The sequence below is a fragment of the Aphelocoma coerulescens genome, chromosome 2 (genome assembly GCF_041296385.1).
Source record: "Aphelocoma coerulescens isolate FSJ_1873_10779 chromosome 2, UR_Acoe_1.0, whole genome shotgun sequence".
NCBI lineage: Eukaryota > Metazoa > Chordata > Aves > Passeriformes > Corvidae > Aphelocoma > Aphelocoma coerulescens.
Window position 1 is genome coordinate 154,436,748 of NC_091015.1, and position 12,692 is coordinate 154,449,439.

Below are 12,692 nucleotides of genomic sequence, written 5' to 3' on the forward strand. Positions count from 1 at the left end.
ATCTTGTACAGCATCAGAAATATATCAAGAAACCAGAATGAATCACTTAGCAATTTAGTATCTGGAATCAAACTAAACTCATAATTTGGTTAGAAGGCCAAACAAATCTTGAGTGTAGAGAGAAAAGACCCCTTAGTTCTCTACAGAACAGAAACACTATGCCCAGAAAAAGAAATTCTCTTCTTGTATGGGTTGAGTTTGCCTTCGAAGACCCTCATCACACCAGGATATGTATGTAATTAAGTTTCTTCAGCTAAAAAATTTCCTTATGCATTTTTTACAATTTTCCTACTAGAAACTATTTATTTTATGTATGGCAATATCCACTTGACATCTCTTATTTCACAGACTTTAGCAAATTCTGTAAAAAGTTTCTTTTACACCTGCTCTTCAGGAGACAGACTGCATGTCATCCCTATGCTGATAGACCTTGGAGTCTCAGCAATGCAAGTTCAACCTTTATAACAGCAACAGGATTTCATGGTAAAAAGCAGACACAGTGACTGGACAGCCAAATTATTTCTGAAGCACTTTCTCATTCCTTTTCAATAAAGGTACACTTGATACAAGCAGCTCTTGAATTCACACTAGCAACATAGGGTCATTGAAACAAGAACCCATTCAGTGAATAAATAAGGCCAGGCTACCACAAATCCTGTACAGGTATAGATGAAGAGGAGAATAGACATAAGGGGACCAAGTGAGCTATGCAATTAACTTAGAGCAAAATGGATCTTAGTGAACAAAGTAATAAAGGGCAGTAAGTAACATGCATCACATGCACTCGAGAAAATAATTTAAGCAATGGATTAAAGTACAAAATAGTTGCTCATTTGTTTTGCAAACTATTAAGTCAATAAGCACCTGCTTGTGCAAGCATCTACAGAGATTCTCTTGAATAGTGAAGAACTCTGGATTTCAAGATTGTGAGATGCACAAAGTTGCAGGCAAAGAGGGTGCTACAAGAGATAAGAAGTACAAAAAGCAAAGAAAACCAATTGGTAGATAGAGAGGAAGAGACCTAAAATAATTCCCTCACAAGGAAAAGTATTCACCTTAAATTACAATTGTCAGTTACCAACCTACTTAGGCAAACTCCAAACTAGGTACCACCGTTGCCCTAAGAATTTCAGAGAGAATATGGAGAGATAAAAAAGAGTAATAAAACACCTGGGTATGCAACAAGTCTTCATTAGTTCCACTGATCTTGGAAGAAACTTGTCTTGTAGTCACTGCTTAGAAAGTTGGCTAGTCATGCTTCACCACAAATTTTATTTGAGAATGACTCTTTCTCAAGTCCTAACAGTACTACTATTCAATTCTATAATCAGCCAACATTAAATCAAAAACTTTTTTTAAACACTGAAGTACCTATCCAGCACACACAGAACAGCTCAGACACACAGAGGTTAAGTCTTATAGCATCAGAGGTGCATTGACCCACACATGCATCACAGATCTCTGCCTTTGCCCTACTCATGAAAGCTGGTGTCTGCTGAACATGTGGCACAGAAATGGCTGCAATTCAGCTGTAGATCCAGGCTTTATTTCTTGTACCATGAATGATGCACAGTAATCAAAATGCAAATGAAAATATCTTTATTCATTCTCACTAGCATAACTAGTTTGCAATCTGGCAGTTGACTTCTGTTTTCAGTCCTGGCTTTCCCTCAACTGCCTAAAAGTTACCTCCCTTATCACTGTTCAAGGCTATCCCTTCCCTGGTACACTTAACTGAAGAGCCTGGAAACACCTTCTTTCCTTCCCCCAGTAAAATTCTTCACCTCCTACTGCTTACTCATACCACTGTATCCTACTCGCTCTAGTACCCCAGATGATTTGTGTAGCAATGAACCATCAGCTGAGAGCACGCAGAGGACAATCTGAGAGAAAGCTTCTATTGACGCACATTACAATTCTCTTTCTTTATGTTTATGAAACAGCATTATTAAAAGTCTCTTTCTTGCTTTTACTAGGTTATTTGCAGAGAAGCAAATCAAATCAACCAAAATCCCCTCTGGGGGAAGAAAATAAAATTTAAAAAGAAAAGCCACAAAGATAGGGCAGAGAGCATATGAGTGGGGAATGGAGGAAAATAGTAACTTGATTGTTCAGCTGAAGAATAGGAGCTAGCAAAGTTCCACATTATACAGAGATGGATAGGGCTGCACTAAAGACCAGCTAAAATCCTCACTGAGTGTCTTCCTCATACCGTTTTTTTTGTCAATCACATACTCCCTGCAAGCATATTAGATCATGTAATTGAATGCAGAGTTCACTTCAGCCCAAGTTCAGTCCCCTGCACCCCTCCTTGCTTCATCCAGGAGGAGCACAAACTAGGGTGAATTCTTATTGTTTCAAGTAATGAACCTGCTCTTTAATGCCAAGTTTAGCTGATACTGCACAGAGAACATGCAGCTATTCACAGCAACTCCCTCACTCTTTCTGTAGTCCTTTTGCAACAGGACACTTCTGGAGAGAGAAGGAGGACCCTATGCAAAGGTGAGGGAACAAAAAACCTACCCAAGGCAGAAGCTACTATGGCTGAGATCTGTAGATCTAATCTGCTTCAGCTTTTCCTGAAGGTCTCTCTCAGACCATACTTTGCCTCATTTATAGAAGTTAGTACAGGTGTTTCCAACCCTACCTGCTGTGGAGAATCAGTACTTTCTAGGATGGCATTTCTACAGCTGCAGCCTAATGCTGGACCCCTCCTTCCCCCAAATCCCATTGACCAGACAAAGCAGAGTTCCTCTTACAGAGCAGTATCAGTTCTTATATACTAGGAAAATGAAAGCTACATATCTTATGCATCACGACCCTGCCTGTTAACATTTTTAAGGCTCAGTGCCTAATTCCCCATCTCCTCTCTGTTTCTGGGTTGTCCTGGCCAAATTTCCCTCTCAGCTACTCGATGCAAATCAAGTTCTTGTGGTGAGTGGAATTGTTCTGGACACACAGATGAGCTAGACTTTGTCATAAAAGTCACCAGGCTGGGTCAGACTAGAAGTCTAGCTCTTTATGCCACTGCTTGAGAAAATAGCATGAGAGCAGGGCGTACATGAATTGATCCTTCCTTGGCACCTTAGGAATGACCTGCAAAGTTAAAAGTGCACCTGGAGAACTCTGTGTTATATGAAAAACTATTTCCTTTTTTTAATTTAAAGCACAAAACCCTACAGCTTCATCCTTCTGCCTTGTGACCTAGTTCCTCTTTCCACCTTCTCCAAACTATTAATCAAGGCCTAAGGATTCTCTCCATGGTCATCTCTTCCAAGCTGAAGAATCAGAATCTTTGTAACCTGCCCATCTCTTTTCCAAGCTAAAAAATGATAATATCTGTAACCTGCCTTCAGAGACCACATCTCTGACCAACTGACTGTTCTTTTCTGTATTCCTTCTAGTCCTCTCCTTCTTTTGGGGTGTGACAAGCAAAAGCTGCAGGGAGCATTGACAATACAAGAGCAATATGCAATGACACGGAAACAAAGATCTTCCTTGCCTTTTTCTGAGTTCTCCTCATAGTTCTTGAAATCTTGTTTGCTATTTTGACCAGCACCAACCAGATAGTTTCAGAAGACTTCAAAATTACACAATTTTTTAGCCCTTTTCTCCACCTTTGCCTTTGGCACCTTCCAGGACTACACCCTCTGCATTCTCTGCATGTTTTGAGAGATAATTGAGGGCTGAGCTGTTCAAGTGTTAATCTGCAAGGATAAATACCTGTATCCATTCAAAGGCAAAAGCTTCCATGAGAAATAACCCACAACAGGATTGCTCAGTTTTAAACTGAGTATCTCTTGATCACAGAAAGGGGCATTGCATTAGAGATCACACAGTCTGGACAAAAGGAGAGACAGTGAAGAGACAAAACAGGGCACAAGAGAGTAAAGCTGTCTCAGCCAGGACAACAGAGAAAATTGGCTCCAGAACCAGCCACAGTATCCTAACAGACCCACAGACTCAATACTTAGTGAACTGAAAAGTAGCCTTTTTACAGCTCTACTACCTCTGCAAACTAGCTGTATTACTTTCAGAGACAAATGGGCAAACCAAAAACTTATAGTGCTCCACAGACACCTAGTTCTGCATCCACCACCAAGCCTGCACAGAAGATGTTTTGGACAGAAACCTCTCCATGGTTATCAGCTCAACAACCAGTACCAGTCTGCAATTCTGACACCATCCAGCTACAGTGCCTTGCTCTGAGCCTGTCACTGCTGTTCTCCTGCCATAGCCCTTGTGACACAGCAATACTGGGAAGCACTAGAGACTGGCTCTACGCAGCTTGCCCTGAACCTCATACACTCAGCTGTAAACAAGAGGAACAAAGCTACACAACCTCCTTGGATGTCACCTGCCATGCTTGGACATAACAGAAGAACAAAAAAACCCTCCAAAATCCCTCAAGAACAGTTCTAATTTATAATTTCCATTTAAGCAGTAAACATGAGATCTTACAATGTCACTACAGATTTTGTCAGTACTTTCCAGTAGTACATTAGGAAATGCATCCAAAGTCTAAATCTTGTCATTTGCTCACTTACATTCCCTTCTTGGTGCAGAAAGTACATGAACTTTCAAAGCATGACTCCTTCCTTTTGCCCATATATTACCACCACCTGACAAGTTTTAACCTTATGATGGGATTCAATCGTGCTGAACGAGTAAATTTATATTAATCAATGCCCTCCTTGAGCTTCTAAGTCTTCCAAGTATTTTAAAGGGTAAGGTCAAACACTCAAGGAACTGTACCTAAACTAGTTGACCTGAAAGTACTTCTGAGTTTCCAGAAACACTCTTATCCTACAACCAAATTTCATCCAAGGGAAACACAGTGTCACACCAAGTCTATACTTGGTACCTTGATTCCTGCCTAGTATACGTTCATTTGTAAAAGCAAGAAGGGTAAAATGATCACATAACTTCCATAATATCCACCCTCCACTCAATCTGAGTACACCCAAAGACACTCCATTGCAGTGACCTTTGTTTTAGCTTCATTTTGGGATCTCCAATTCCCACAATTGAATGTAACTGCTGAACTTCAGCTCACAGTCTCCCTTTCAAATGTAGCAACATAGATTGGAAAGCTCTAAGCAGTAGCTCAAAGCAGAGAGGCACACACAACCACCAGGCTGTATGCACACTGTGGGGGCGGGCAGGAGGTTGTGCTGTTGCTGAGCAAGAAATAAGGGTGTAGATGTTACAGACCAACAAGAAGGCTGCCACATGAACGTGGGTAAGAAAAGATCTATGTTCTGGTCTGGAATTCCATAAATGCTGATGCATTTTTACAATAAATGGTCAGAAAGTAACATACAGAACACAAGACCAAAGGCTGATGTTCAAACCTTATGCCCCACTGTCCAATGCACCTCCAGCATTGGTCTTACCAATCGCCTCTGCTATGGCCCAATGTGATTGTTTCAACTGGAGAGCTGAATTGAGATGTGTGTCTCAGTCCTGCTTCCAACTGGCAGCTATTTCCAAGCCACATGTCTGAATCCCTCAAGCTAAGAAGTGGTTAGAAATCAGTGAAGAAACCAAAAACACTGATGGAAGCATGTCCTATTTTTGAATCACAGGGTTTGTTACTTCTCTGGTCCATAGGAAAGTAAGTGTGCTGAAAGACCATCTATTGGATCACGTTCCATGGAGACTTAGATATGAAGACATATCCAGTCTGAGCTTGAAGTGCATGTAGGAGTAAGACAAAGTTGAATAACTGAATACCTGTCAGAAGAGTTGTACTTTTGGGCACACCCTGGAACAGCATGATAGGTACCTACACTGAAAGCTGCTTCAAAGCTGTCCTCTGGATGATCCTGAACTCGCTTTAACATTCTTGGCAGAGTTAGCATAGCACATCTATGAGCTCATCGTATCTCGAGTCCCTGAAAAAACACATGGCAGCATTCAATATCCATGGAGTTGCTAGGCACTGAAGGCGTTCAACCAAGGTACATCACATAGCTGAAATTCACAGGATCACTCTGATACAAGCTGGTTACAAGCTGCAAATAACTTCAGTCCTGCAGCAGTTAACCTGGATGCCACTCCACAGAATGCCCTAACCTCCTTCGAGTCTTAGTCTCTTTAAGGATTACCAAGGGGTAAGGCCAGTCGTTGTCATTTTATGCCAGCAAGGCTCCACTTCTTAGTAAAAAATATCCCATAGGAAGACCCAGGGTCTCAATAGCATGAGCCCACCACAGAAGAGCCACAGGAGACTGGAAATTTACATAAACTTCCAGGAGGAGACCTGCAACAAATGTATGTGGCACTTTCCAAACCCTATACAAGAAAGGTGTTAGACCAAACTTCATTAAACGCTTACCATGAAAGAAATCCATGATATCATTAGCACTTTTTCTTTGCACAGGAATCTGAAAGACACCACAGATCAGAGCTGCAGGGGATCCAACAGAACTGTGTGGGATCACCTGTATGCAGACATCATCTGGTGGGTGCTGTCAGTCTCTCCTGTGCAATAAACACTGGGAGGTAAGGAAATCACCATTTCTCTCTCTTCCCCTTTACCTCTGCTGCACAAGAGCAAGCTGAAAAAAAAAAATTTGAGAACACTGTTGCAGAGATCAAAAGCCTTTTTCTACTGGCTCTGACCTAGTTCTTTCATTCTTACTAGAAGGAGAAAAAACACTTAAAGGAACATTGTCAAAACTGTTGAGTCTAAAAATAGACTTACCTTGGCAGTGCTCCCATCTCGATGGGCTCATATTAAGGAGTGCAAACTCACTTTCCTAATACACATACCAATCCTTTCATCAGTCTGGAAGGACTGGTACTATACAGCCCAAAGGACCTCCCTGACCACAGAATCTCTTTTGGGAGACTAGAGTATGTATAATATATAAATGGCAAAGAACTGTAGTATTCTCCAAATTCCCACTTCATATTTGAAAGTCTACCACTGTCAGCTATCCCAGTAAAAATGTATGAATATTTTCCTTAAGTAAACCAATGGACATTTGTTGCCATAGCTAAACACCATGCTAAGACAGCTTTAAAATAATCAGATTTGAGGAAGATTTCAGAAATTTGTTACATAAAATGAACAAACTTTTCAAAGATTCTCCAAAAAGTATAAGCTACAAAATATTTTCACCTTAGCCACACGGAGCATTTCTGAAAGGAAAAACAAAAGAAAGACTCTGAGTTTGTGGCTGAAGCTGACAAACAGGCAGCTTCCATAAAACAATAGCCCTGGTGGAGCTGGTGGGGCATCGGATGTTGGCCCAAGTCAGGAACTCCCCGTGCTCTCTCTTGTGCCCCAGGGACCTTTCCACTCCCTGCCAGTTGCATCCCAGAGCCAGCCACTTGCAAGTCTGTGCAAGAAGCCAGTTGGCCCAACCATTCAAAAGCCTCACTTCACTCTGTAAAAGAAAGCCCAGGAAGCCCATCCTAGCCAAGCTCCCAGCTGACTACTGCAGAGACTGGAAGGCCAGACAACCTCACCTTAAACCTTATTACCAAGCTTCCAGAACTGATGTACAGCAGGTTTATGCTCTCAAGATCCCAAGCTGCAAACCAGGAAAGCATTTTTCCAAAGAAAACTAACAAATCAAACAAACAGAAAACAAAAAAATCCCAACTGTTCTTCCTGAGTCCAGGACATTTTTCTACAAAACTATCTATTTAAAAAATTCAATGGCAACCTTACTTTCAACTAAAGCAGGGTCTGTACACTGTGGTCATCGGAATCATGAGGAACAAGTAACCTCTCAGCTTTCCAAAGAGAAGCTGTAATGCCACATGTTCGTTGCCAAAAGTCACAGTTCAAGAACAGAACACAGCTCACACTCAGGGCTCCAATATGGCAGAAGATGCCAAGGGAAAAGCAAACTTTTAAGCACAGTCACACAAAGAAACATGGTTCCAACAGTAAATGATGGATAATAAAAGGCCTGAAATGTGGATGCACTACATACACACAAAGTAGTTATGGCCACATGGCTACTTGTGCTGAAATAGTCATACTGCTGTGTTAGTGTGAGGGTAACAGAATTATGCAAAGGCAAGAAAGCTGAGGGAGAAAAAAACAAAATGGGAGGAATGCAGAACACAGAGATAAGAATGCCTATTCTGAGACACCACAGCAGGATGCATCCTGGGGGAAAGAAATGGGAAGAAGGAGTTAAAAGAGAAAAATTGCACCTCAGGAGAAGGGAAAGGCACTGCTTCCCAAAGCTTTAGCAGAGCTTTCCTTCATTAATATTTACAAAGCTTTTAGAGATTCTCAGATGGAGGGCACTGCAGATAAGACAGGAATTATTACAGACCTGAAAAGATCTAGCAAACAGACTGAGAAGGACTTCAAGTAAATAAAAGAGGATGACATTAGTGAGCACACTGAAACAGGGGTTGCTGCTGGCATATGAACCATCTGGTGCATGGCAGTCCATTTCATTTACTTACTTACCCACTACTGGGCACGCATGCCCAGTTCATGTCACTATGCTTTTGCCACCAAAGAAGTAATGCTTTTATTCAGGACCTTCCTTCTTTGTATCATTCCAGTCTTCAAAACTGCCATTTGGCAAAGCAGCCTGTGCGTAAGAAATGTTTGCCTCATGGAGAGGCTTACGCTTAGGAGGAACAACTTGGGATGTTGACAGACACCTTTTGAGACATAGTGGTCTTGTTTACCTTTATTTGAATTTGCATAGGAATCTGTTTTCCAGGGATGTTTAGCTCCCCGCTGCCTCCAGGAAGCCTAAGTTTTTGCTGGACTATCATTTGTGCTGTTCTCTTTAGGTACTTAGCAAAAGACAGCATCAGCATGATTTTCAGCAATAAAGCGTCTCTGGTAGAACTGTAGATTTCGACATAACTGAGAAACAAAATTCATCGTAGTCTCAAAATGAACACACAAAAATACCAACATACACTAAATTAAGCACAGCAGAAGGGGTCAGATGGCTGGTTTACACAGGATTCTTTAATTTTCCCAAGGGCACCAAAACCAGCAAGATGAGGCACAAACCCCAGGACTGTCACTGCCTCACTCTAAAGCCCTAGAAAACCAAGTAAATTTTGAAAGCAGAGAACAGTAAAGCGGATTTGCCATTTCCCATACACCTCGCTCCTCCAACTTCCCAAAAGACCCAATGGAAAGGGAACACAGCCAATGTCAGACGGCTAAAAGGAGCCCAGCACTAACTGGAAGACCTAGCAAAGCATCCACCTGTCTTGGTAGCTATCGCCTCAGTTACCGGGGTACTTCCCCAGGAACTGGGCACCTTATGAACACCTCACAGCTCCCAGCTGCCCAGGAGCTGAGCATCTCGGCCCTTCGGCTTCTCCATCCTTCTCAGGGAAGGAGGGGCCGAGCACAGCTCTGCGCCCATGCGGGGGACGGCCGGGGGCTGCTGGAGCTACGTGGGCATCGCGGCCTCGGGGCACTTCAGGGATCTGGGCAGCAGCGAGGGACGGCGGCGCCTCGGCGCCCGCGGGAAACCGACGGGCGGCGGGGCGGGGGAGGCGCCCGGGGCTGAGCGCGGCCGCCGGGGCCGCGCCGGAGGGAGGCGGCGCAGGTCGGCCGCCCTTGCCGGGAGAGGCGGCACCTCCGGGCCCGCCGGGAAGTTGCCGACAGAAGCCGCCGGGCAGCCCCTGCCGCCTACCCCCCCGCGGGCGGGGTCGGCAGCCGCGGCCCGGCCCCACAGCACCTGGTCCGGGGCAGCCGCGGCGCTGCGGGCGGCGGGGCCGAGGGGCGCGGGGTCGGCGGGTACTCCGCGGGCGAGGCCGGGGCAGTGGGCGGCAGAGTGGCCCCGCCGGCGGGCACTGCTCTCCCACCGGGCCGAGCCGGGTAGCTCCGCCACGGCGCAGGTGAGTGCCCGGGGGAGGAGACAGGGGAGGGACCCCGGGGGCGGCGGGCAGGGGACGCGACGCCCTTACCTTCCACCGCCATCCTCCCGGCCTCGCATAGTGCGCCGGCCGCCGACCCGGCCCCGGCGGCGCTGCCCCGGCCGCCCCCCCGCCCGCGCGGGCTCCGCTCATCTGCAGCCGCGGCGATCAACCTGCAGCGCTCGCTGACAGCGGGCGGGGCCGCGCCGCGGATCCCTGGGAAACGTAGTCCCGGGAAACGGGCGCCCGGCCAGGCACCGGCGTTGCCTGCCGCCGGCGGGGCCCCGGGGCGCCTCCGCGTGTCCCCTCAGGGCAGGGACAGCAGCACGGGGGCGGGCCGTGGGCTGTGAGAGGCGGCCGGGCTGGGGACCCCCACGAGGCGTTTGTGTGGGAGAGGGACTGTGCGGGCACCCTGCCCCAAGAAGCTTCATTTCACAGCGCTGGGATGTTTCTCTCCAGGATTTCAGTCATCTCAGACATCCAGGCTGACGGCTCCAGGATAAGCCCGTCCCCGTCCCACCCCGCTGCACGCCCTGGCCGGCCGGAGGAGTTTGTCCGCAACGAAAGAAAAAGGCACACTCAGCACCTCACCCCGGAGTGAGGCCCTCAGTTTTTGTCCATTCTCCATCCTATCCCACATTGTCATGTCCTACAACAAATCCAGAAAACGAAGGAGATTAGGGACACAGTAGTGGAGCCATTGGCACCCTCGAGATCTGTCCTGGAAAACAGCTGTGGACTTGTACACTTTTCAGTTTTATTTTGAGATATCAGAAAGGTTTGGAATTTTTTTTTCCACTTCAAAAGTAGCCATTTTTTAATTTTGAGTGTACCAGCAAATATTAACTACCCAGAAAGAGTCTATGAATTACTCCACTAATCAAAGTTATGTCATTATTAAAATCAAGAGGACAACAGCAAAGGGACTGAATATACAAGGGCAAACCCAGATAGGGCATGAAAACTTTGCCACATGTTCTTTTTGTTTGTTAGCAGTGGCCATTGTGGCTAATAAGTGTTATTTGTGACAAATTTTTGCAAAAAAACCTTTAAATTAGAGTGCAAAGAACATACAATGTGAATACAAAGTGAATACAGTCTTCATAAATCCCAGGACTTGTGACACCTTTGAAATGTCTAAAGTAATTAAAAATTGGGTTGTCATTATTTATTTTAGAAAGGAAACTCAGAGCCAATAAGGAATGTTTTGAAGCCCAACTCTTTCCTTAAGCTTTCTAATAAACAACTTTGCCCTGAAGAGCTGACTTGTTTGCTCTCATAAGCACTTGAACTATTAGCCTTTTTGTTGTACATGAGTCAAGATACAAGTTTCCTGGAGCAGCAGCCTTATCGTTCATGTGTTTGCAAAGTGGTAGGCATATGCAGAGTGCATTATAAGTAAAAAAATTGAGAGGATATGCTGGTACTCCCAAGTGCAATACACTTACACACCTGATCCCACATGCTGGCAGAATGGACTGATCTTCACATGCTTTCTGTCGAGCAGATAGGATGATCTTAGATATCACAGTTTTCAAATATATGTAATACACACATACAGCCTTCAATACATAATAAGCTTCTGTGATTTTGATGACATTTTGTATTAAGCTTATGTATTCAAATATTAATAATTTATTTGACTGTGACAACATTTGGAGACATGTTGGAGTAATTACCTGACTAATGCATATGTGAAGCAGTGCTTTCTTTGAAATGAGGCGGGAGCCATAGAGGGAATAAATCAAGGCTCAGAGTTGAAATGGCATGGACATGGAGAGCTAATCCCCATTAGTATGCTGAATTTCTGACTGGTAACTACATTTCAGCTCTGGACCCTGAGGACATCCCCAGTGAGTACAATTTTACTAAGCCCTTTAAACAGCCCTGTAGTTTTTAATTACAACTTCATGCCTGCTGAAGAACAGCAAAATTATGGCTGTGACTAGATAGCAAATAGGGTGTGACAGATGTTAAAAGGTGTAGTGTGTGATACCTAATAGCTAGTGAAACCTAATATTCAACAGTATCTAAACCCATCAGAAACTTAACAAATTCTGGTCAAAACTAGACAAATTGTAATTTAATGTATGTTGCTGATTAGAGAAAAAAGGCTGTGAATTGATTCAAGAGGTTGTGTGAATTGATTCAATTAATCTATGGTAAAGTACAATCTGTTTTGAGAAGAGCTTTCAGAAGCATCAGGTGAAAGTGAGCTAACTTTCTTAAAACACCCTGCTAAATTATAGTGTAGAAAAAAGACCATCTTTCTCTGCTAAGAAAGAGCTATTTCTTGCTTTCTCTGCCTTGCTTTCTTGCTTCTCATTTTACCTTGCCTTTCTTCGGAGAGATTTCTTCTAAACTTTCTCTTAAAAGTGTAGCAAATTCCTTTTAAACAGACTTGGTTTGTCACAGCCACAGTGAGTTTGCTGTGTACTTTGCCCTAGGTCACCAGATGAAAAGGCAATACTGACCAGAGGCTCCTTAACCATTTGAATTATTTCTGAATAGAACTTCTGCCAGCTAACATCAGATGAAAGTACAGTTGATGAATGTCCATTAACAGTATTGCTCTATTGCAAGAGTTCTGAAGTCTAAACAAGATGTTAGACTTGCATACTTCACTACACTGTAATCCATCATCATGTTTCTCTTTTTATTCCCCTTTCACCTTATAGAAATTCAACAGTCATTAAGCTTTAAGCAACCGCTTGTGTTCCTAAGTCTTTTCTGTAAAACAGTGACATTCTCACTTATCTTCATCTAATGATCTTGTTAGCAAGGTACTTCTGCCATATCATTGTGACCCAAGGTTTTCAAACATG

At 44.1% G+C, this 12,692-nt stretch overlaps 1 protein-coding gene and 1 long non-coding RNA gene across 3 annotated transcripts in view; one reads left to right on the top strand and one right to left on the bottom strand.

Moving 5' to 3' along the window:
- Positions 1-10,271, bottom strand: part of SAMD12 (sterile alpha motif domain containing 12) — a 187,332-nt gene extending 177,061 nt beyond the window's left edge. Inside the window, exon 1 of one of the 2 annotated variants that reach the window (XM_069005374.1) lies at positions 9,919-10,271. In XM_069005374.1, coding sequence (XP_068861475.1) covers positions 9,919-9,931 — 13 coding nt within the window. In that variant the 5' untranslated portion in view covers positions 9,932-10,271. Of the gene's footprint in view, positions 1-6,340; positions 6,383-9,918 lie in introns of those variants that run through there. The other variant, XM_069005373.1, reaches the window with a different exon arrangement.
- Positions 9,529-11,345, top strand: LOC138105417 (uncharacterized). The gene is made up of 2 exons (XR_011148460.1): positions 9,529-9,849; positions 10,327-11,345. It is a non-coding gene; the product is annotated as an uncharacterized lncRNA (long non-coding RNA).
- The last annotated feature ends 1,347 nt before the right edge of the window (positions 11,346-12,692 follow it).